We start from the raw sequence: 25,309 nt of genomic DNA, 5'->3' as shown, positions 1-25,309 counted from the left end.
CATCATCTGTATATTCAGTGGATACTTCTTCTGTAGATGGATGCTGTTACAGAAGCCCGTCTCTCTGCCAAGAGCACATGGGGCCACAGGCTCACACACAAGGTGTGTGTCCCTTTGGAGAATGGAAGACCCAGGGGAGACTGTCATACACCTTCAGTCTGCATGGAGGGGGTCCAGATCTTACAGCATAGTCATTCCAAGAGGCAGCAGCATAAGCTGCCTGCAGCCAGCGCACTCCAAGGATGGATCTCCCCCTTTTTTCCTTCTTCCCAGAAGCCCCCTTGCCCTCCACCAGAGCAGTTGCCCTGGCAACTTCCAAATCCCCAGTCTCTGGTCCCACCTGGGGCAAGTCTTGTCTTGTTAACGTCCCTCAGTGGCTCTCTATTGTTCCCGTAAGGCCCCTAGCTTGGCCAGGCTACCCAAGAATCCCTTTGCAGCTTGTATTTCTCCCTTCATGCCACAAATACGGAAAATCCTAGCATTTATTAATTTTACCCACATCTATAACAATACTTTATAATGTTGAGTTGCGCAGTTTGAGATTTATTGATCTAAATGGTCTGATAATCATTGCTTTCTAGGTACTATCACTTATATTTGTATGTTTGTTTGTACCTGTGAAGGTCATGAACACAGATGGAACTAGCAGGAGAGTCCTTGTGGAGGATAAGCTTCCTCATATATTTGGTTTCACTTTGTTGGGGGACTATATTTATTGGACAGACTGGCAAAGGCGAAGCATTGAGCGAGTTCATAAGCAGACAGCGGAAAGGGAGATCATCATAGACCAGCTTCCTGACCTCATGGGTCTGAAGGCTGCAAATGTCCACCAGATACTTGGTGAGTATCCTAGAAATCTGAACTGCACACGATTAGGTTAAAGAGGGTGTTTAGTAATCAGGAGAAAAGGGAGGTGTTTCAATTTAGGAACCTTTCTGTGTGTTTAACCACAGAGTGAGAAAGTGGGGACTTACTTCATATTTTTTTAAAAGCAACAAACTCAGTCAAAAAAAGTCCACGTTAACTTTGGTGAAATGTTCTTTGTACCACCTCAGTATCCAAGATAAGGGACTAGATCTAATAGCAGCTCCAAACGGCAAACTTTATATTTAATTCACCTGGGGATACCCACCCTTTTCTCCATTCTCCAGAAAGAGAGTTCACGTTATGTTGTACGACAGCTTTCAGTTTACACTGGGTTAATGCCCCAGGGATAGTGTGCAAAGCAAAAAAAATCTTATAGTCGTAACACATTGGGTTCAATATCAGGGGGGATTGCCAAAGTCTCTTTTCCTGGACGCCCACCCCCGTTCCACTAAATGCATGCAAGTAGCGAGTTACCTGTACAGTTAAGTCCTGGGATTCTTTTTAAACAGCTTCCATAATTTATGCATGAAAGAGAAGGTTCCATAATTAACGCCAAAGAGAAGGTTTCCACTGCTCTAAGCAGCTGATAAATGAAACTAAAAATGCAACCCTCAGATTATTTATTTATGTATGCAGTTTTTATAGGATTTCCCCTTAAAAATATATGCTCAAATGGGACACAAGGTAGCACTAGCACAGGATGACAGTAGTTTGAGCCATCTGCCCCTAGTGAGAATGAGGAGGACCAAATGTTGTTTATTGTCAGTGGCCTGTAAAAAAAATGGATTCAGAAAGTATCTGCCCCCCCCCCCCCGTCATCATTTGGCAAGGATAATTACTCCCATATTATCCTCAATTAGCCACACGGAAAGGCTCCGCCGGTCTGGGAACAGCTGTACGCCATGGCAGCCAGACAGGAAGTAAGTCTGAATTGGTTCAGTCCACTTACGTGTGTGCGCAGATAACGTGAGTTAACTCTGTATTGCTGCACTTTTGGGAAACTTTGGAGCGCCAACAGTCCTTCAGAATCGTGTTTATATTAGTCTCACATCAGAGAAGAATCCTAAATGGTTTCCCCCTTCTCTCTTCTTAGGTACAAATCCCTGTGCAGAGTCCAACGGGGGTTGCAGCCACCTCTGCCTGTTCAGGCCTCAAGGTTTGCGCTGTGCCTGCCCCATAGGCCTGGAGCTGATCAGTGACATGAAGACCTGCATAGTCCCAGAAGCTTTCCTGCTGTTTTCTCGCAGAGCAGATATCAGGCGGATCTCTCTTGAGACGAACAACAACAATGTTGCCATCCCACTCACAGGAGTTAAAGAAGCTTCTGCTCTGGATTTTGATGTAACTGACAATCGCATATATTGGACAGACATTTCATTAAAGGTAATGCAGTCATGCAGTCAACACTCATTGACTTCAGGAAAAATTGAGCAAAGCCGCAACATTTTACTAGGTACTTGGAAGAGAGTTTTATCCCGTTGAAAGTTTTGAGAACCAGCCCAAATGTCTGCTGCTTAAGGGGAGTAAAAACGCTGAGGATATTGGATGCCCCCACTCTTCTGTCCCTTTGGAGTAGGGCAGCCCCATGCAGGACCAGCCAAATACATTTTGGCACCTGAGGCAGACCACGAAACAGTGTCCCCCTCCCCGCCAGGGAAGAAGGGGGGAGTGAAGACCTACATTAGGAACAAGGGGGACTAAAGCTCAGGGTCAGGATCAGCTGCCCCATGGATCCTGCCACCTGAGATGGTTGCCTCACCTCTTGGGTGGAGCACAGATACTTCCTCTGTTTGTCGATACAGTGACATTGCAAGCAAGGGAGTATAGATGTACCAGGGTTCCTTGATACAGTCCATACTGCAGCTGGTAGCTGTGGGGAATCCTAGAAATCTTTTCTGGCAAGACAAAGGGGGAGTGGAGGATGCCAGGAACGTTTACATGGAGGATATGTCCCCTAGAAGCTGCTTGAGAAAACTTAATCCAGTGGCACCTGGGAGAACCTGCACTAAATGCTGTGTGAATCAGATGGGGGCGGGGGGGAGAGACTTGACTAAGAAGAGCAACATTGCACAGGACCACACTGGAGCTCTAAATAAATGCACTAAAGGAGTGTGCTGTTTACTAGCTTTCATGTGTACGCTCTGTCTCTTGCATTCCCTCTCTCTTCTGCTACTTCCCATTGCAGACCATCAGCAGAGCATTCATGAATGGTAGTGCCTTGGAGCATGTAGTGGAGTTTGGCTTGGATTACCCGGAAGGCATGGCTGTGGATTGGCTTGGAAAGAACCTGTATTGGGCCGATACTGGAACAAATCGTATTGAAGTGTCAAAGTTGGATGGGCAGCATCGCCAGGTTCTAGTGTGGAAGGATTTGGATAGTCCTCGGGCATTAGCACTGGATCCTGCTGAAGGGTGAGGTGCTTGCTTAATTTTCTGTGTTAAGATGCCGACTCAATTTCAGCAAGGTTTGAGGAAATGCTGACTGTGCTATGAGAATGATCATTTAGCCAGTGATTTCAAACCTTGCTACCTTTCTGTTCTTCACATGTGTGCTGATGAATCTCTCTATGTCAGTCACAAACCCCTTACATGTTGCAGTGTTCTTGGTTATTTCCTACAGTACATTCTTAGTCCACATGTGGTGCAAGCCAGGCCTGCTGGGTCTCATCCTAGCAGTGGATGAGTTGAGAGTATATCCTGTTACATTGATCATGGCAGGAAAATATTAATTGTGGTAGACAAAAAGGAAATCTTCTTTACTTGTTGAATAACCCCAGGTAAACCCTAACTCATCAAAAACAAGGTTTGCCCATGACAATGATTTTCAAACATGTAAGGCCAAGGAATAATTGGAATAAAATAGGCAGTATAAGGGTATGATAATGTGATCCATAGAGTAGATAGGATCATATGTTGTTACACCAGAGGTAATGGACTTTACTGTACTACAGTTGCCATCATCCCTTCGTCTCTCACCATTGGCTGTGTTTGGTGGGAGTTGGAGTCCAACAATGTCTAGAGGGTCACAGGTTAGTCATCATCACTGTCCTCCTTACAATCCCATGCCATGACAGAAACAGTCTAGATCCAAAGCTACAGGTTACTTGGCAACTAACAAGCTGTAATAGCTTATTAAACCTTCAGTTTATTTTGCAGTATAAAAAGATGTCAAATTTCCCCTATACAGTGGTACCTCAGGTTACATACGCTTCAGGTTACAGACTCCGCTAACCCAGAAATAGTGCTTCAGGTTAAGAACTTTGCTTCAGGTTGAGAACAGAAATTGTGCTCCGGCAGCGCGGGAGCAGCAGGAGGCCCCATTAGCTAAAGTGGTGCTTCAGGTTAAGAACAGTTTCAGGTTAAGTACGGACCTCCGGAACGAATTGAGTACTTAACCCAAGGTACCACTGTACATTTTTCAGGCAAAACCATTAAAAGATGAGTGCCAATAAAAGCAATGTATCTTAATATAATAACCAGGGCTTTTTTTCAGCTGGAACTTACTAAAACTCAGTTCTGGCCCCTCTCAGGTGGGCTCCATTGCCATTATAAGAGAACAAGGGAAGCATTCATGGTCAGTTCCAGCACCTCTTTTTCTAGAAAAATAGTACTGATAACAACTAAAATAACCAATTAAAATACAATTAAAATCATCCAGCATCCAGCATAGTGGATTATAATTACCACAACAAACAGAAAAATCATTAGGTGGTCTGCCAAGACTCTAAGCAATTTTCAAGTGGTCTGTGGGGAAAAGGCTTGAGAACCACTTGCTCTAGTCCGTTGGCTGCTGCCCTCCATGATCTTACTGTATAGTCCACTTTTCCTCTAAGACACTCAGAGCGATGTACAGTGGTGCCTCGCAAGACGAAAAGAATCCGTTCCGCCAGTCTCTTCATCTTGCGGTTTTTTTTGTCTTGCGAAGCAAGCCCATTAGCCGATTAGCGGTTTAGCGGCTATTAGCGGCTATTAAAGGCTTAAGGGATTAGCGGATTAGCTGCTAAAAGGCTATTATCGGCTTAGATCAGCTGATAAGCGGCTTAGATCAGCTGATAAGCGGCTTAGATCAGCTGATAAGCGGCTTAGATCAGCTGTTAGGCGGCTTAGCCATCAGCTGTCAAGCGGCTTAGCGAACAGCTGTTAAGCGGCTTAGCGAACAGCTGTTAGCGGCTTAGGGGCTTGGGAAAAAGGGGGGGAGGGGAAAAAAACCCCAGGAATCGCAAGACATTTTCGTCTTGCGAAGCAAGCCCATAGCAAATTCGTTTTGCGAAGCACCTCCAAAACGGAAAACCCTTTCGTCCAGCGGGTTTTCCGTCTTGTGAGGCATTCGTCTTGCGGGGCACCACTGTACATATATTCCTTCTTTATCTTCCACAGCAGCCCTGTAAGGTAAGTTAGGCTGAGAGTCATTAGTTACCCAAAGCTACCCATTGTTTGCAATGGCTGGGTGAATATTTAAGCCTAGGGATCTATTATACACAGTAAAGTGAAACTATTTACCTCTCAAAAGAAATGAAAGTTATGTTGTGTGCTAAAACAAATGTTTAAGCATTATAGTTCTGATATATTTCTATGTTTTGTCTTTGGTTCTGTATGAGATGAATATGGAATATTTGATCTATATTTTCAGATTCATGTACTGGACAGAATGGGGTGGAAAGCCCAAAATTGACAGAGCTGCCATGGATGGTAGTGAACGTACAACATTGGTGCCAAATGTGGGACGGGCTAATGGGCTGACAATTGATTATGCTAAAAGAAGATTGTACTGGACTGATTTGGATACCAACCTAATTGAGTCTTCAAATATGCTAGGTACAGTTTTGCTGGTTTAGCTAGGATTCTTGAAGTCAGCTGAAGTGGGGATCAGGGTATTTAAAATACTGCCTGCTCCAGTAAACCCAACTGCTAAGGTCTCCAGTGAAATCTGACTGGCCGGCTAGCTGGCTGTCTCTTTCCCCCCTCTTCCAATCTACTGTATCTGATCCATTCCTCTTGATGTTTCATTGCCTTGTGAAGACTGTCATTCTCCAGTGTGCTCTCATGGTTAGTTATTTCAGTCCCTGTATTGTGATTGACTGGTTCTGATACTAATTTAGTGCCTTTGTTTTCTGCTGACACATATTTTGTTTTCTTACTTATTTTTTAATGGTATGCAATGTTTTGAACTGTGGTGCTTTTGAGAGACAGAAAGGGGATATGTACATTTATTTTACATTGTCAGAATTACTTTGTTCTGGTGTGACTAAAAGGTTTGCCCATAAATTTCTCCATTCATTCTCCATTCATTCATTTGCAAAGTTTCACTTACTGTATTTTTCGATCTATAGGATGCACTTTTTCCCCTCCAAAAATTGAGGGGAAATGTGTGTGCGTCCTATGGAGCAAATGCAGGCTCCTTGGCTTCAGCAATAGCAACGCTAAGCCTCCAAAGCGCAGAGGGAGTGCCCCCTCCGCGCTCCGGAGGCTTCGCGTTGCTTTTGCTGAAGCCTGGAGAGCGAGAGGGGTCGGTGCGCACCAACCCCTCTCACTCTCCAGGCTTCAGGGATAGCCGCCTGAAGACTTCCGAGTGCAGCACAAGTTCCCGCGGTGTTCTGGAGGCTTCAGGTTCCTTTCGCTGAAGCCAGGAGAGTCTGCGCTCGGAAGGCTTCAAGGATAGCCGCGCGCAGCCCCTCCAGTAGGAAGGGGCTGCACGGGGCTATGGCTTCTTTAGCCCCACGCAGCCTTTCCTGGCAGGGAGAGATTGCACGGGGCTAAAGAGGAAGCCAAGAGAGCGCTGTCGTGGCTTGTGCCATAGCCGTGCGCAGCCCCTCTGGAAGGGAGAGGTTGCGCGCAGCCTGTACGCTGCTCTGGGGGGGGGGGGGGATAAGATTTTTTTTCTTGATTTCCACCCCTAAAAACTAGGTGCGCCCTATGGTCCGGTGCGCCCTATGGAGCGAAAAGTACGGTAATACTTGTTTATCAAAAGGAGCTCAGGGTGGCATGCATTATTCTTCTTCCCATTTGTCCTTGCAGCAACCCTGTGAGGTAGGTTAGTGATTGGATGAAGGTTACGCAGCGTAGGTTTGAAACTGAGTGTAAATTTGAAACTGAGCTCCCAACTTGTAGTCCTAGTAGCTAATCACTGCACCACACTGGCTCCCATGTTCATTATATCTATGAGTTACTGTAGATGTATTTGATTGCAACTGTCCTTCCGAGTGTGGGAGAGGTGGGGAAATCTTGACATCAGTATAGATTTTTCTTTCTAAAACAGGTCTTGACCGTGATGTTATAGCAGATGACTTGCCTCATCCATTTGGTCTGACTCAGTACCAGGATTACATCTATTGGACAGACTGGAGCCGGCGAAGCATTGAACGTGCCAACAAGACCAGTGGCCAAAACAGAACTGTCATCCAAAACCACTTGGATTATGTGATGGATATCCTAGTATTCCATTCATCTCGCCAAGCGGGCTGGAACGAATGTGCCTCCAGTAATGGGCATTGTTCCCACCTCTGCTTGGCAGTGCCTGTTGGTGGTTTTGTCTGCGGATGTCCAGCTCACTATTCCTTGAATTCTGACAACAGAACATGTAGTGGTAAGCCATAAACACAGTTAGGTGGTGCAGAGGGCAAAGGGCTATGTTTTCGTGGTTCGTTTCAAATATTACAGTAACGTTTGAAATTCAAACCAAAATGAGCTATAGCTGTAGTGGATGGAGCAGGAATATGCCAAATACTGAGCCATTTCCACTTGTAACAGAGACAGGTTTGTTGATATAACTTGAATCATGCAAGATTTGAATATAGGTTGCATGTGTTAGGCTTTTTGTTTTTTATTCATGGCTGAAAAACTCAGTAATTTTCTGTTTAGTTGTTTCCCTAAATGCTCAAAACACATTGTATGAATTAGTTCTCTAATCCTAACACTAAGCATAGGCCACTAGTAATATACCTATATTTCAGATTGCAGAACTCAGGGAGCCTAGAGCCTTGTTGGAGGCTATCCAGCAAGTTCATGGCTGACAACATGCTTGAATTTAAGATTTGAGCTTAATTCTTAATACTAAAACCATAATGGAGACTATCAAGATATCCAGAGCAAAATAGATTAAAAAAATTGTGTGTGAAAAACAATTTGTATGTCACACACCCCTCGCTGTTTAGTTAGTTAGTTTTGTTTTGTTTTTGCCAATTAAAGATAGCAGCCCTAATTTGCTAAGTAGCATAAACATGTTTTTGTTAAATGAATAGTTTAATAATTGTTTTTGAAAATGACCGGTTGGCTTTTTTGTATTTATGTTTAAGCCCCTACCAGTTTCCTGCTCTTCAGTCAGAAGAATGCAATAAATCGCATGGTGATAGATGAGCAGCAGAGTCCAGATATTATCCTTCCAATCCATAGCCTCAGGAACATCCGAGCCATTGACTATGACCCTGTAGACAAGCACCTGTACTGGATTGACTCTCGGCAAAACATTATCAGGAGGTCACAGGAGGATGGCAGTCAGGTATCTTAAGTGTGGGTTCTTTGGGTTTCCAAAGTGGGGCGGGGGGGGGGGAATAGGGATCTTTAAAATGGTATTCATGTTCTAAATATTTTATAAATGAATTTTGTATACTAAAATCTACTGAGTACATGTTTGCTAGTGGAATATGGTCATAGATGGAGAACAGATGTAAATCGGAATACCTCAATTTTGAGGAGGAGATCATATTATTTTTCAAACCTACCTATCTCTTAGTTTTATGAGTCTTTGGCGAATTAGCTAAAATTAGCACAGATGCTGTAGATTTGTGAACAGACATCCCACAAAACTAGTAAAATACAACATTTGAGAGACCTTGCTTTAGAAGTAGAACCACAGTATATGTTATATTTTTTCTGTCCCTATTAAAATGGGCATGAGAAGTCAAGCTGATGTTTAAATATTCTGAATATATGTACTAAACTTCCTTCTGATACCTGAATATTAACTGTAGATTGTGTGTTACAAACAGTGCCAACCTGGTGAATTAAATATCAAAGACTGCATTTATCTGGACAGCTATTTTACTTCTTTGTTCACTTTAAAATGAAATAAAATGAAAATGAAATAAAAGACAACAGCAGGGGTGCATTCAAATGCTTCAACATGCACTAAATTGGGAAACATTTCCTGTTATATTCAAAAATGAACTCATGCATGGATATATACATGGCACCGACTGTGGGAACCACATACTGCTGACACAGCAATCTCTCTGTATTGGAATTACAGTAGAAGCATGAAAATGAGAAGTGCTGCACTTTTAATGGATTATTGAATCTTTCTTTCTTTCTTTCTTTCTTTCTTCCCTGTTTCCTTGCTTTCTTTCTTTCTAAACCGCCCTATACCCGAAGGTCTCAGGGCAGTACTTATATTTGATACAAGTTTATGTGACTTTTTGTATTGTATCAGATTGTTAATGTTTGAGGTTTTATTATGCTTTTAAATGTGTTGGAAGCCACCCTGAGTGGCTGGGGCAACCCATCCAAATGGGTGGGAAAGAAAGAGAAAGAAAGAAAGAAAGAAAGAGAAAGAAAGAAAGAAAGAAAGAGAGAGAAAGAAAGAAAGAAAGAACATTATTATTATATTCTGTTTCAACGCTTGGCTGTAACTTGAGCCAAGGAACTTTGAGGCTCTGAATTATTGTAAAGCCATTGCTTTCATATAGTAATTCTGCATCGTGTGGCTAATTCTCTTCTGGTTGCTTCCTTGGATCAGTCTTCAATCTTTTTCTTTCCACCCCAGAGCTTTACGGTTGTGATGAGTCCAGTTCCAAATCAAAACCTAGACATACAACCCTATGATCTGAGTATTGACATCTACAGTCGTTATGTTTATTGGACTTGTGAAGCCACAAATGTAATCAATGTTACACGCCTGGATGGAAGGCTGATGGGGGTGGTGCTGAAAGGAGATCAGGATAGGCCCAGGGCCATTGTTGTGAACCCAGAAAAAGGGTAGGTAGAGTGTTGCATGGAATATACATTCTTAAAACTCAGCAATTAAAGCGCCAGGTTCTCTTTTTCATCAGCTCACCTTCTTGAAATAGAAGGTGCTTCTGTGACAGAGTAACTAATGGAAGAACGGTTGGCAGCAGAGTGGAATGACATGTTGGGTGGACTTAGAGACTGGTAGAGGGATGGCAGTGGGGAGTGTGGCTGTGTAAGAGAGAAAAACGGGGTGGGGGAAATAAAATGAGAGAGATTGCTATAGTTGAATAGTTAGGGGATAGCTGTTATGAAATTTGACATTGATCGTTATTGGATCAGGGAAATACAACTTTAAAATATATATAATATCAACATCTTAGATATTATGCTCCATAAATAACTATGTGGGGAAGGACAGCTTTTAAGAAAAGGACATAAATGATCTAACTCTGTTTTTATAGGTACATGTATTTCACCAATCACCAGGAGAGGTCTCCTCCTAAAATAGAAAGGGCTGCATTAGATGGAACTGAACGTGAGGTCTTATTTTCCAGTGGACTGAGCAAGCCTGTAGCCTTGGCAATTGACAACCAGTTGGGGAAGTTATTCTGGGCAGATTTTGACCTCCGGAAAATTGAGAGCAGTGACCTTTCAGGTAGAGTAAAACAACAACTTCCTTTTACCAATTTTAATCAGTGTTGTAAGTATTTCATAAACTGGTAGGAAGGAATGGGTATTCTCTCTTGCTCCATTGCTGGTTTCCCCTTTCCTCTTTATATTTTCATTGTAGTGAATTTGCAGAAATTTTTAGGCAAGAGCAGACTACGCTCAGTTTAAATATACAGTCATACCTCGGGTTAAACGTGCTTCAGGTTGAGCATTTTCTGGTTACGCTCTGTGGCGACCAGGAAGTAACGGAGCATGTTGATTCCGGGTTTTGCCGCATGTGCAGACACTCAAAATGACGTCACGCAAATGCGCGGAAGCGGCGAATCGCGACCCGCAGGCGAGGGTTGTGTTCACGTCAGGATGCGAATGGGGCTCCGGAACAGATCCTGTTTGCATCCAGAGGTACCACTGTACTAAAAGAATTGCTAGTGTACCCACAGAGCATTTTCTTGTGCTAAGCACTATGGAATTGGGTGATAACCAGCTCTGTAAAGCAGCTTATCATTTTCCAGGACTTATTATTTTCCAGGACTGAGCTCTGCATTAATCTTGAGAATGTCAACTAAGGGATGGATTGGATCTTCTGGCTAGAATCCAGAATGGACCTACAACTAATTGGAAACACCAAATTTTTTCCTTGGTATCCACTCCTGAAAACAGTATTTTAGAGTTCATTATCTGACCAAACTCTCACTGGTTTCCTTAGGAAGTGCTTATATTGAGCTGCATTTCCAAGTGATGCCCATTGCAGTCTTGGATGGCTGCTATATAACAAGGTCTCCTCCATAGACAGAGCGTGTATTTGTAGTCATCTTCAGGTCAACACTCATTATCTGTTAGCCTGTCCCCTATGGCTGGGCAATATTTGGTTTTCAGGATCGCAATATACCACCAGCTAAACATCATGATTTTTCAGTACATCATGATGTCTGATAGCATGCTTCAACTCATACATGCCAACTTCATGGGTCTGAGGACAGTTCAGTGCCCCAAAGTATGCTGGGATGGGGCTGAGCACCCCCTGCCCCATGTTGAGGGGCCGGCCCCAGCTGGGCCTCCCCATGGTGGTGGATGGCCTCCCTGGGCCTCACAGCCTCCTCCCAACATGCGTAATGTTACATGTGTGTGACACATGCACATGCAATGCACATGCAATGAGCCCCCCCCCCCCAATGTCGCGTGGAACTCTGCGCCTCTATGCAATTTTGTGGGCATTTTTTCAATTTAAGTAAGTAGTTGATTTAATAAAAATATTAAATAAATTTCCATATAATATATTTAATATATTTTCAACTAAATTAAGAGTAGTTCAAGTTGCATCTGTTTCCGCACTCAGAGGTCTAAGTGGAATAAGCCCCATTGAATTCAGCAGGGCTTGCTTGTGAGTAGACCCATTTTCTTGCACTGCTTACTGACAAACACTCTCCCCATCATTCTCACCTCATGTCACATAGTACCCAACCTCCTATTTCAGCATAAGGCAGCTAGTTAAATCTTCCTCCTCCATTTCCCCCTGCCACAGAAGGACACCCCCCCGAAAAAAAACCCATCTCAAAGGGAGGGAGGGAGGGAAGGCAAGCAAGTAAAGAGATAGTAAAGGTAAAGGGACCCCTGACCATTAGGTCCAGTCGTGACCGACTCTAGGGTTGCAGCGCTCATCTCGCTTTACTAGCCGAGGGAGCCGGCATACAGCTTCCAGGTCATGTGGCCAGCATGACTAAGCTGCTTCTGGTGAACCAGAGCAGCGCACAGAAATGCTGTTTACCTTCCCATCAGAGTGGTACCTATTTATCTACTTGCACTTTGATGTGCTTTGGAACTGCTAGGTTGGCAGGAGCAGGGACCGAGCAACGGGAGCTCACCCCATCGCAGGGATTCGAACCGCCGACCTTCTGATCGGCAAGTCCTAGGCTCTGTGGTTTAACCCACAGCGCTACCCGTGTCCCTTCCAGCAAAGAGATAGCCTCCTTTAAATAAAATTTAAAAACCTTCATTTTTAATATGAGGGGTAGCTATTTATTGGGAACCAACAATGTAAACACCACCAGAAAATCAAAATACTCCCCCCTCATGGGTGTGGATCTTTGATTGTCTAGCCGTGGGGGGTTCCTCCTGGATTGTTAGCTGGCTCTGCACAATTAGTGCTGAAGAGTTTTGGGGGTGAGAGCAGGCAGTTCAGCTTAAAGAGTTTGTGCTGGTTTGTGTAAGTTTGCAGGTGAGGGCTTATTGTCATCACGAGGGGAGGGAGGAGCAGGGAGAGATGGTGCCTGCTCTCCAGAAAAGTTCAGCTGAGCTGTCCCCTGGGAAGCTGTCAGTCTTTTGTTCATATTTCACTCAAGTGTTTCAGCCAGGCAATATGCCTTATCATGATGTCATTTCAACATCAGTATTCAGCGGTATAGCAATTTATACAGACCCAAGAGATTGCCTTCTGAAACTTCCATTTGCACAAGCAAGCAAGTATGCCCCCACAAAAATGGTCCTGATTGTCTCTTTTGAGAGACAGTAATAGCTTTGTGACATGCAAAGTGGCCCCCTATGCACTGGCTGTCAAAAAAATAAAAACAAGGAAAAGGAATTAAATAAAATCACTATAAATTGTTGTGGTGATTGGGAGGTTCAATATGAAATCAAGCTGGATTTGCGTTTGTTGGTGTCTTTGGTAACTTTTCTCTCTTACATCATGAATGTTGTCATGGATGTATGGTCTGCGTTATTTTATTAATACTGTTACTACAAATTTGTCAAGGCCGTGGGCAACAATCGTATGAGCATAAAAATATAAATTTCTCTAAGATCTAATCTTTAAAAGTTGTTGTTTTTATTATGCTGATATAGTTCAATTTTAATTGATGAAAGCCACTGTGACGGACAGCAGAACCAGACCAGAGCCTGACGATGCAATCCCCTGAAATTCCACCAGAGGGCTGGAGCCTCTCTCTGATTGGCTCCAGAGTCAGCTAGACACAGAAGGGGAGGAGCAGCACTCTGGGAGGGAGAATAAAAGGAGCCGTTTCTGAGGGAGAGAGGAGATAAGGCTAAGGTTCAGGTTCAGGTAAGGCTGAGAAGGTAGATAGGGCTGGAGAGCTGATTCAGAGGAGAGCTAGGGGTAGGATAGGATTTGACTGAGGGAGACCTGGTTCTGAGTTGAGTTAAGCATCCACCCTGAGGAGACCATCTGGAGCAAGAGGACACTCTCAGGAGTGTTCTGGGAGGTGGAACCTGAGGGAATTCAGTCTCCCTGGGTCTCCGTCCAGCCAGGAGGGGAGAGTTCTTCCGGGTCCAGAAGACTCCCAGGAACAAGGGGGTCTGTTAGACCATTGGGAATATCTCAGGTTGTTAGGAGAGCGGAAAGTGAGGGAAAGTGCCCCTCACTCGTCAGCTAAGGTCTTGACCTAGGAGGGAAGCTGGGCTGCTTTAAAAGTATTTAACTGCCAAAGCTAAGTAACAGAAGCTAAAGTTTAAGAAGAGCTATACCCATAGAATTGTGTTTAAGCCTGTGTCATCTTTTTACCTCGTTTTAGTAATAAGTTAACCTCTACTTGAAAGAACACATTTCCTGACCTGTTTTGTTTCACAATCTTCTTTTTTAATAAAATGTTTCTTGTTTGCATGATCAGCTGCTGCCTGAGACTCTAAATCATTAAGTTTTCCCTCACACAAGTTCCCCCACATGATAGCCTGTGGTAAATTGAACAACTTCATGTAATTGGCATGCAGTGAGGTGTGTTGCTCTATATTTAATTACAGTGGTACCTCAGGTTACAGACGCTTCAGGTTACAGACTCCACTAACCCAGAAATAGTACCTCGGGTTAAGAACTTTGCTTCAGGATGAGAACAGAAATTGCGCAGCAATGGCGCGGCGGCAGCAGGAGGCCCCATTAGCTAAAGTGGTGCTTCAGGTTAAGAACAGTTCCAGGTTAAGAACGGACCTCCGGAATGAATTAAGTACTTAACCCGAGGTACCACTGTATTAATTGGTGATAAGTGATAGGATCTGCTACATATTAGTTATGTAATTCAACATGTATATTAGAAAGACAGGTTTTACACACCCACACCCACCCACCCACTGTCCTGGATCAGACAAACAGTTCACCTAGTACAGCTTTCTGTTTCCCACAGTGGCCCACCAGATGTCTTTGGGAAATCTAAGTTTGAGGGCAAAAGCTGTCTCCCACTGCTGAAACCTGGTGGTTGGTATTCAGTGGCACAGTGCCTTGTAATCTAGAGTTTATATATAGCATACAGGGGGTGTTGAAGGCTTTTGTTCCATCTTCTGGCTGTTGGCCATTGGGGTGCCTCAGGATGCGTCTTTTCCTCTTGTTTGTCTGAGGGAGGCTGTGAGGAATCCTGAACAGGTATGGAGGTTGCTTGCTTCCTTTCAGCCCAAAACTAATGTAATCCAGGTATTAAGATGGGTTGGGAAATTTGTTCATCTGGATAGAGACTTGTAATCCGTTTTGGATGGGGTGATTTCATGAGGTGACATTCTCCTTGGAAGACCAACCAAGCACGTGAGTGGGGGCAGTGAGTACTTACTTGGTGCATCATTTCTCATTGAACCCTTGTTGCCACATTTTCCAACTATATTTCCTCTCCACTCCATAGGAGCCAATCGGATAGTCTTAGAAGATACCAACATACTACAACCAGTAGGTCTGACTGTGTTTGAAAACTGGCTGTACTGGATTGACAGACATCAACAGATGATTGAAAAGATTGACACAACACTTCGAGAGGGACGTATGAAAGTTCAGGCTCGTATTACCCAGCTCAGCGATATTCATGCTGTTAAGGAACTCAACATACAGGAGTACAGTAAGTGTCAAGCAACGTAACAGGGAAGGAAAAACAAAATGACCCATATCATACATGGTTAAGATTTTGTTGGTTTCTTTGTTATGCTGTTCACTACCATTGAGGGATCCCCCAGTAAACTCCTAATGAGCCGTAGGGTTACCTGGAATGTAATTTGGAAACCACTGATATATGCTGTATTTTATTTTTTAAAAACAGTTTTAATACATGAACAATAAGTTTCCATTCTTATTTTGCTCCATAGGACAGCACCCCTGTTCCCAAGATAATGGTGGTTGCTCACACATTTGCATTGTCAAAGGTGATGGAACGACACGTTGTTCCTGCCCTGTGCACCTTGTCTTGCTTCAGGACGAACTTTCTTGTGGAGGTAAAGCTTCTTTTTATTTTGCTTCCATTTTTAAGTGGCATCATTCCCCCTATATAAGTCAATACATGGAGGGACGCAGGTGGCGCTGTGGTCTAAACCACTGAGCCTAGGGCTTGCTGATCAGAAGGTCAGCGGTTCGAATCCCCGCGATGATGGGGTGAGCTCCCGTTGCTCGGTCCCTGCTCCTGCCCACCTAGCAGTTTGAAAGCACACCAAAGTGGCGGGAAGTGGGAAGCCCAGGTAGTGCTAACCACGACTAAAATCATATCATTCTAAATCATGATTAAAACAGAGCTGGCTTTGGCTGGGTTGGGGGAAAGAGAGGAAGGAGGAGTGCACAAGCTTGCATCTTGCTCCAAACCATTGTTAAGAGAGATGCCTCTGCAGTCCAAAGCTAGACATTTAGGGCAGTTAACATTTTTTCTCTGTCTCTGACCTAACAGAGAAAGTGTGAGGATTTTGAAGTGTTAAACCAATGTGAATTAGCTAGCTTATTTCCACAGCAAACATGTCTACATGCTAGAACAAGGGTATTTCAGCAATGTTTTCCTAGACATTTAATGCTATGCTAAAATATAAGTGTATTTGAGAAAGAGAAAGAAATAGATATCTCCAAATTTATGCTCCATTCAATCAATAGTAACTACAGTTTTGCTAACTAGGGTGGAATCTACACACAAATAAAAACTGTTCTGAAAATGCTTTTTTTAAATGTGTTTTTAAAAATACATTGAATTTTCTATAAGGCTCAGCATCACCATCTAGTGTCACATTGTATATTTCACTTAAAACACACTTGAAATGTTTTATTTGCAGTTGTATAGCTGAGTCCTAGGTGTGAACAGCTGCAGTGAGATTGTGGTGGTGACTGGAAGGAGCTTAAAAAGCCCTCACTCTGAAACAAGACCTATTGAATGCATTTATAGAAAGCACATAACTAGACACTGAGTCACTGTAGTGCACCCATCTGCTGTACATTATATCCCTTTTTAATGTTTTCATATAGACTTATTGTAGAACATTGGAACATGAGCTGCCTTCATGAACACAACTGGATTGCACTAAAAACAGAACTCTTCATGTCCAACTGAAACATAAAGGCATAATAAGGAGCTTATTGCCCAGGCAGGTGCATTATATGACCCATAAGAGCAGCAAAATAACCAGACTGTACAACAGTGATGGCATAAAATCAGGCCAAAACTTTACTAGGATCAGTTCATAATTCCACAAGCCCCATATTGATGGAATGAATCCACTGGGTTTGGACTACTACAAACCTGTTCCATAGGAGTTGGCCAGTGTTGAACGTTCCCGTGGTGCAAGCCAAGCAAGCAAGATCTCACTGGGGGACCAGGGTGCAGATTCCAACCAGGCAGATACCCAACCCAAGCTTGGGTTTGCTGTGGTCAATCCCTCCCTCAGGCCCCTGTGTTGATCCTGTTCAATGCCATTTCCACCCTCATACAAACAGTGTTCTTCCACCTAACAAAGGAAGGCCATAATTTCACTGAGGGAAAGTGGGGAGGGAAGCCCAACGAAGTGCCAATCAGGTTGAGGGGGGCAGGAATCCTTCCTGGCCCTGTCAACCAGCAACCCAAAATTGCTCACTGTAGGCTCTCACCTGAGGTTGGGCAGGCAGGATGCTCTCAAAGCAAAATGGCTCTGAGTTCCAGGGAAAGCAGCCTTATATAGGCTTCCTCCCTCCCCCTTGCAAGGACTCATAGTACAGCTTTTCCCCATGAGCCATTGCACAGAGAGGATAGTGGGCAAAACCTTACCCAGTATTTTGCTATTTTGCTGCAATCTATAGGCCACAGCGCCGCCAAGCAAAGGCCCTTATTGGGCATGGAACACCTAGCAGAGGCAAAGAAGGATTCTCTGTGTGTGTGAACTTAACAGCCTAGTGTAGGGGTCAGCAACCTTTTTCAGCTGTGGGCCAGTCCACAGTCCCTCAGACCATGTGGTGGGCCGGACTACATTTTGAAGAAAAAAACTGAATGAATTCCTATGCCCCCAAAATAACCTAGAGATGCATTTTAAATAAAAGCACACATTCTACTCATGTAGAAACATCAGGCAGGCCCCACAAATAACCCAGAGATGCATTTTAAATAAAAGGACACATTCTAATAATGTAAAAACATGCTGATTCCCAGACTGTCTGTGGGCCGGATTGAGAAGGCGATTGGGCCGCATCTGGCCCCTGGGCCTTAGGTTGCCTACCAATGGCCTAGTGAGATGAGAAGAAAAGACAAAACTCAGCAGATTAGACCCAAGTGCTCATTGTTCCCAACAATGCCCAACAAAGCAACTGTTGCCCTGTTTATAACCAAGTATTTCATTTAGTGTATTGCCCAGAAGTGCCCTAAAATACTGCAAAGTTTGTATGCTAGTTGGCATAAGAGTAATGGCTCATGGCTTTCAGTTTATATAACCAAATGGCCCAAAGTACAACTCATCTGTGCCATAGCTTGACAACAGGCTAGTGGATTTCTCATTTTAAAACAAAGGGAGGAGAGACAGAGAGGGAAGATTTTACAAATAGTTGTGTAGCTGGACATGGGATTGCCCACTCCCTCCTCAGATTGAAATCTGCCTTCTTTCTTTGGTTGTGGCACTTTCAAAACCATAGTGAGAGTAGCTGGGAGGGGCAGTAGGAGGGGAGGGGTGGGGTGAGTCAGGCATCCTCACAATATCTCCTTGAGGATAATCCCAGGGACAAAATAACAAAATATAAATAGACCCATTATCAGCACTAGGTTGCAATTTATATTTAACACTGATTTTGTTTTGAACCCGGAGTGTCTATTGCTCTTGAAACCATGTAGATCTTGAGTAGAAAAGACATTACATTAGAGGCTGTTTCTGTTCTGCTGTGTAGATTCCGGAGTTTAGTTTGACTATACATCATTGCATCACCAAAGTTCAGTCATTGCAGTGGGAGAGGCAGAGGTTGGTTGTTCACAATTCAAGCAGAGCCTTAGTTTTGGTTTTCCATAAATATGGCTTCTATCTTCCCATAGATATTTTTGACACTTGATCAGACGTTTATGTGCTGTTACTTCACAGTTTCATTCTTCTGAAAAAAACCAAAACTTTTTCGTAACAGAACCACCAACATGCTCTCCTCAGCACTTCACATGTTTCACAGGGGAGATTGACTGTATTCCTGCGGCTTGGCGCTGTGATGGGTTCACTGAATGTGAAGATGCCAGTGATGAAAAGAACTGCCCTATGTGCTCAGAGTCCCAGTTCCAGTGCGAGAGTGGCCAGTGCATTGACAGTATCCTTCAGTGCAATGGAGAAGCAAATTGTCAGGACAGCTCAGATGAAAAGAAATGTGAAGGTATTAATTTTTCCAGCTCATGAAAGAAACTGGAAAATTGATTTGGAGATGAAAAGGAAGAGAAACAGTGGCAACTTTTTAAACAATCTTGATATACGTATTTCAAACAACGAAAATCTCTTTAGAATGAATTGTCTGTTCTAAAAGATACCTACTGCTGTATGTATTCTGTGCAGCAATAAGAAGTACAATTCTGAGCTTAGGAAATCCAGTTTCTTTACTGAGAGAAACTGAATTCTGAAACTTACTGAAACCTTGCAAATTGAGTGAATTTGCATAGTTCCTGTTCTGTAATTTTACCAGTTTGTGTATTCCAATTTTGTTTGCTGTTGGGAAAAGCAAAGAGTCATATGGGACAAGCACTGGAAGCCTTTTTAGTCCCCAGCCCCCGGCTCACACCTGTAAGGATATATTTACAGCCCAAATGATTTAAAATTTGCAAAACTCAAATTCTTGAGAAGCTGAATTTTGCATTCAGTGCCATAGACTCTCTGACTTGTGAGGAGTGATACCTGCCCTCTTCCCATTGGCAACTCCCTTTGTCCCTTCTTCCTTTATGAAATTTTCTGAAATGGATGGAGGACGGGAGAGCTAGAAAACAAGAGTGATTTTTATCTCTCACACTCTCTCTCAAGAGCCAACTCTGCTCTCTTCTTTTGCTAGTGCAGACTAGCCTGTTCCTCGCATGCTTGAGGTTTTAGGTAACATATAGTGGGCTACAATAGCGGTTTCTGAATTGCCGGAGGGTCTCTAGAGAAGGTGGATTAGGGTCTTATTGATTCTCCCTATTTACACCTGCTACAAAAAGCAGCCACCTGCCAGAGCCCCCAGGGCCTCAAATTTGTACATTGTTCAAGTCAAATAGGCTAGATTTGCCTCCTGATTTAGAACTCTCACAATGATAGGCTTTGATACTATTCATTATCTTGATTTTTATGCTGAGCATTTGGCTAGTTGTTTCAGAAATTTGTGATACTAAGTAAACACGTTTGCTTTTATCCTCCTCCAGTGCTTTGTTTAACAGATCAGTTCCGATGTGCCAGTGGGCAGTGCATTGGGAAAAACAAGAAATGTGACCACAACTTTGACTGCAGTGATAGCTCTGATGAACAGGGATGCTGTAAGTATGAAGTTTAAATACAAAACAACTACTATTTTGATCCAGTTCATAAGTTATATTGCTTGTAAAATACAAATGATAGAAGTTAGCTTTATATTAGTTGAAATAAAGATAAATAGCTTACGCTGCTGTTATTCTGGAATTGAAGTGAGAGAATGAACAGAATAAACAGAATTCGGAACCAGACAGCATCCGTATATCACATTCTTTACCCCAGCTACACCTTACAGGCTCTTATCATGTGGAAAGAATCAGTCTTCCTGCTCAACCTTCCTGACAGACTAGGACACGAAGACTTCCCACATGGTTGAGACCATCCATGCAGTTGAATTTTAATGTACAGCTGCACAATGCCATTTTTGCAACAATCCCATGGCTCCAAATGGTATGTGCTTCAGCTCTTAACTCTCATCATCTAGTTAAAGAATACCTTTATCCATTCTCAGGAGAGCTAAAATGTCCCCTTTCAAGCATCTCTGCACAATTCATGCACAATTTCATGCACAATTTCTGCATGAAATTCCACAATTTCAAGCATCTCTGCACAATTCCTGCTTGGCAGGGGGTTGGACTCGATGGCCCTTGTGGTCTCTTCCAACTCTATAATTCTATGATTCTAATCCCATCAGTTTCTTGCTACCTCACTTCTCACTTAAGCTAGGAGCAGATATTTCATCACATCCTACATCTCCCACTAAAGATGTGTGGCAACTTAAGATTCATAAGGGATCAAGGTATTCGATTTCTGGGAATGGAGTTGAGAGATGACCTAACCTGGGGAGAAAACAGCAAATACCTGATGAAGAGAGCACAGCAGAGGTTATATTTTCTGAGAATCCTCAGGAAAAAAAATCTCTCAAAGGACCTGTTGATGGCATTTTACCATTGTACTGTTGAGAGTGTATTAACTTATGGTCTGTGTGTGTGGTTTGGGAGCTCACGGTCAGGGAAAAAACAATGCTGTCTAGGGTTGTAAAGACTGCGGTGCACCCTTCCCACCTTGGATCAAATCTATGCTCCCAGGTGTCATAAGAAAGCTGCAGAGATAGTGCAGGATAGTATGCACCCCGGAAATGATCTCTTTCAGCTTCTGCCTTCTGGAAGAAGGTACAGGGTTATAAAGACTAGGACTAGCCACCTGAGAAACAGTTTCTACCCCAGAGCCTAGGACTTGCTGATTAGAAGGTCGGTGGTTTGAATCCCCACGACGGGGTGAGCTCCCATTGCTCAGTTCCTGCTCCTGCCCACCTAGCAGTTCCAAAGCACGTCAAAGTGCAAGTAGATAAATAGGCACCTCTCTGGCGGGAAGTTAAACGGCATTTCTGTGCGCTGCTCTGGTTCGCCAGAAGCGGCTTAGTCATGCTGGCCACATGACCTGGAAGCTGTACGCCGGCTCCCTCGGCCAGTAAAGCTAGATGAGCGCCGCAACCCCAGAGTTGGTCACGACTGGACCTAATGGTCAGGGGTCCCTTTACCTTTAAGGAGTCTCTATGGGAGTTATTGTAGTTAAAATGTGGTATCAGAGTTTTTAGGGGGCTAACCAGGTTGGAATAGCTGGCATAGCAGGCTTGTTGGGCTTTGAATGTTTTACGTAGATTTTTCAATTTCGTTGTTCCGTATGGGACAATGACAATAAAGATTATCGTAATCATATAGAGTGGCAGGACTCTAAGGTTCAAGTTATTTAAAATGTGTATTTGTTATCTCCTTACTTTTAGACACAACAGAGGAACCCGCCCCGCAAGCCACCAATACAATAGGTTCTATCATTGGTGTGATTCTCACAGTTTTTTTGGTTGGTGCTATGTACTTTGTTTGCCAGAGGGTATTGTGTCAGCGCATGAAAGGGGATGGAGAAACAATGAGCAATGACTATGTCGCACATGGACCAGCTTCTGTACCACTGGGCTACGTTCCTCACCCAAGCTCTCTCTCTGGATCTCTTCCTGGTTAGTCACCAGACATACAAGCATTTTGGAACTTTGTTGTCTCTTATGTTCTGTCTGAATGAAGCTTCTCATAGTTTTGCTGATGTGTGCCAACAAAACAATGTGAATTTTGGCTTCTATTTTTGGCAACTGTACTTGCAGAAGCTGCAACTAGAATCCTCAAACATTATTATTATAGTCAGTTGGAGTTTTATGCACCACCCGCTTCTTCCACTGGCATAAGTGTGGCAATTCCTAGGCTCAAATATATCCCAATTAACAGTTTACTGAAGCCCTAATAGGCTGATAGGAGTGGTGCTGAAAAGTGATTAGAGGTAGACCCGGTGGTGTTATTGTGAACTCAGAACAAGGGTAGGTGGAGTGTGCCATGTGGAAGTATATGTTTTAAGACTTACCAACTAAAACATCCACTCTAACTTTCACCAGTCTGGTGCCTTAGAGCTTTATTGGACTGCATCTTCCATCACCCCCAGCAAGCCCAACTTAGGTGGCTAATGCTGATGGGAGTTGTTGTCCAGTATAGCTGGAGGGCACCAGGTTGGCGATTGCTGGTCTAGTCCTTTTGATTGAGTGCTGGCTTTCCTCCGCCATCTTCAGATCTTCTTGGCAGGAATTAACTGCCTTCCAGTAGCACTCTGTGTAGTAGTCTTTCCTAAAGTACATGCATACGCCAGACCTGGACACATTATCTAATAGCAAATAAAGCTCAATTATGCAACCTGTGTAAGTTATGCAAATTGAAAACGTTTGTATGATTTCTTAAACTTTGAATATTTACTTTTGCCGTCATTACCTTCCTAGTAAAAGTGGGTGTCCAGTGTGTGGGTGATAGGACAGACCAGGAGGGATCTCTTTTATAGACATTTACAAACAAACGAAAAGCCCAAGCACAGGAACTGAGGGCTGTCAGCAAAAGTTGATAGCAGAGAGACTGGCAGGCAAATTGCTTCCCTTCAGCCCAGGACCCCAATGGAAGAAGGGTCATGTAAGCTGTGAGTTGTCGCTTTACAGTTACTGTCTTGTGTGAATAGTAGGAAGCCCCCACAGAGCTGACCTCCAAAGCAGCAAGGTCACAGGTGCTGGGAAGATGGGTGGGCAGGGTGACAGTGAGGGTGGGGTGGCATAGGAGTGCTGGACTAGCCCCACCTCTGCATCCAAACCAGTCTACCCCCACCCCATCCCGAAAAGTGGCAATGGCCCACGGCCCACTCGGTGGTTTAACAAATGTGTGTAGAAGTGGTACTTGGTGGAGATTCTTTAAAATGTGTAAAGCCTCCCTAAAAGAGTAGTTATTCATGTTATTTGGAGAAAATATGGGTGCTATTAAAGCTTGCTTGGGCATATGGTCCCTGCTATCCAGAATACTATTGTATTCTATATTGTCTTGTATACTATCAATGTTGTGAATGTTGATTGGTTTTCTTTGTGTTTTAGGAATGTCCCGTGGCAAATCTGTGATCAGCTCACTCAGTATTATGGGTGGAAGTAGTGGACCTCCATATGATAGGGCCCATGTTACTGGGGCATCATCCAGCAGTTCTTCAAGCACCAAGGGCACTTACTTCCCTCCAGTAAGTCACTTCTGATAAACTATTCTTTCTGTAATTTGTAGCACTGCTGAGCCTAGCTCTGAAAACTGGACCATAAAGCCTCTTTTTGCAGCACAAGAAAAGGACAAAGTTAGGTCAATATTCTAACAAATCTCTAATGTAATATTGAGCAGGAAAGCTAAATATTAGATAGAAACTTATTATATAAATATTTTTTCTCCTTGGAGCTTTCAGTTTGAAGGCATAGTCTGAAGGTACACAATATAGCAACTTTTCTGAATCTAAGAAGATTTGAATCTGATCAGTGCCTTAATGGGAGACTACCATGGAATTCAGGGTACACTTTCTTAAATTCCACTATGGAAATAAGACATATAAATGAAGTGAAATAAAAGCAAATGCTTCTGAGCAGTAAAAATGAGTAGTATGTTTAGACCACAGTGCCACCCGCATCCCCCTTAGACAAGCTTAGCCAGATGCTTAGAAAGTTGAAGTAATCTTAACCTGTTTTAGTATTTTAACTTTTGTATGTTTTACAGTATGGTTGTGTTTTTTTCTCAATTTTATTGTTTTATAGCTTTGAGGGTTTGGGGTTTTTTTACAATCAAGCAGTGTATAAATTTAATTAAGTAAATATATATGACATTTCTCAAAATTCTAAGAAACAAAAAAAAAAATCTACACTTTTGAAAGGTTAAGTCGTGATTCAAAATGGTGTTCAACAGTAGACAAAAACCTGCTCCTTGATCTCAGCGACTGTCAGAATGGTCACAATATATTATGAGGTGTCATAAAGAACTGACTGCAGGCCTAATCTCCCATGTTTTTTCCAGTGGTTTTGCTGCTCCTTTCTCACCTTTATTCCCACTCTAGGTGGTTTAACAAACTTGTGTGCACAAACAACTTTCCAAAATATATACTAAATGGTAGAAGCTAGTGCTGTGCTTACTAAGGATTGGCTTACTACTGCTGTGCTTAAAATATTGCTTTTAAACTTTGTTTTGGTTCTGTTAAAATTGTCTCCCCTCCTCTCCCTCTCTCTCAAAAGATTTTGAATCCTCCTCCATCGCCAGCTACTGAGCGTTCACATTACACGATGGAATTTGGTTATTCTTCAAATAGTCCATCTACCCATCGATCGTACAGGTAATTTTATTATTTGCATTCATTAGTACTGTAGTGTGGCATTTCAAATAAGTCTACTAAACCTGTCCAGTCCACAAACATTTTTACTCCATACATGGTGTGCATGTAGTCATTTGTAATACACAAATGTCATGCGGAAAGAGAAGAGTCCTCCTCCCACTTCACAAAACTCCATCTAGAGACTGCCCGGGCTTACAGGGTGCTGTTTACAAGCTTGCCCATGCGCCAGCTGCTTTCTTAGCAGTGAATCAAAGGCACCTTTAATTCCCAATATTTGTAAGCCCATGGGCTGCCTTTGGGATGGCCAATTGGGTTGTCTTTTGGGGTATGCATATATGCTTCCCGAGCCAGGACAGTATCAAAATGGAAGGCAGAAGCAGTGAACGAATATACCACTCCCTGAGCAAATAAGATTTACTGAAATTTCATGCAAAGCAGGTCTTTCCTTGCACTGTGGAGGCCACACAGGGAGCTGCCTTCATTTTTCATTTAATGCAAAAGCTGTCTAAGGAGAAAAACATAA

General features: G+C 43.2%; 1 protein-coding gene across 3 annotated transcripts in view; it reads left to right on the top strand.

Annotated features, from left to right (window-relative positions):
* LRP6 (LDL receptor related protein 6) overlaps window positions 1-25,309 on the top strand; it is an 89,561-nt gene that overhangs the window by 57,262 nt on the left and 6,990 nt on the right. For all 3 annotated transcript variants that reach the window (XM_083440703.1, XM_083440704.1, XM_083440705.1), the window contains 15 exons: window positions 624-840; window positions 1,961-2,250; window positions 3,053-3,279; window positions 5,498-5,682; window positions 7,124-7,450; window positions 8,160-8,362; window positions 9,626-9,837; window positions 10,272-10,465; window positions 15,093-15,302; window positions 15,547-15,672; window positions 18,785-19,021; window positions 20,031-20,141; window positions 21,860-22,090; window positions 23,525-23,661; window positions 24,689-24,786. In XM_083440703.1, coding sequence (XP_083296829.1) covers window positions 624-840; window positions 1,961-2,250; window positions 3,053-3,279; window positions 5,498-5,682; window positions 7,124-7,450; window positions 8,160-8,362; window positions 9,626-9,837; window positions 10,272-10,465; window positions 15,093-15,302; window positions 15,547-15,672; window positions 18,785-19,021; window positions 20,031-20,141; window positions 21,860-22,090; window positions 23,525-23,661; window positions 24,689-24,786 — 3,005 coding nt within the window. The remainder of the gene's footprint in view (window positions 1-623; window positions 841-1,960; window positions 2,251-3,052; window positions 3,280-5,497; window positions 5,683-7,123; window positions 7,451-8,159; window positions 8,363-9,625; window positions 9,838-10,271; window positions 10,466-15,092; window positions 15,303-15,546; window positions 15,673-18,784; window positions 19,022-20,030; window positions 20,142-21,859; window positions 22,091-23,524; window positions 23,662-24,688; window positions 24,787-25,309) is intronic.

This window comes from Podarcis tiliguerta (assembly GCF_965153285.1).
Source record: "Podarcis tiliguerta genome assembly, chromosome: 5".
NCBI lineage: Eukaryota > Metazoa > Chordata > Lepidosauria > Squamata > Lacertidae > Podarcis > Podarcis tiliguerta.
The sequence above is the reverse complement of the archived record's forward strand: the minus strand, read 5'-3'. Positions and strand labels throughout refer to the sequence as shown.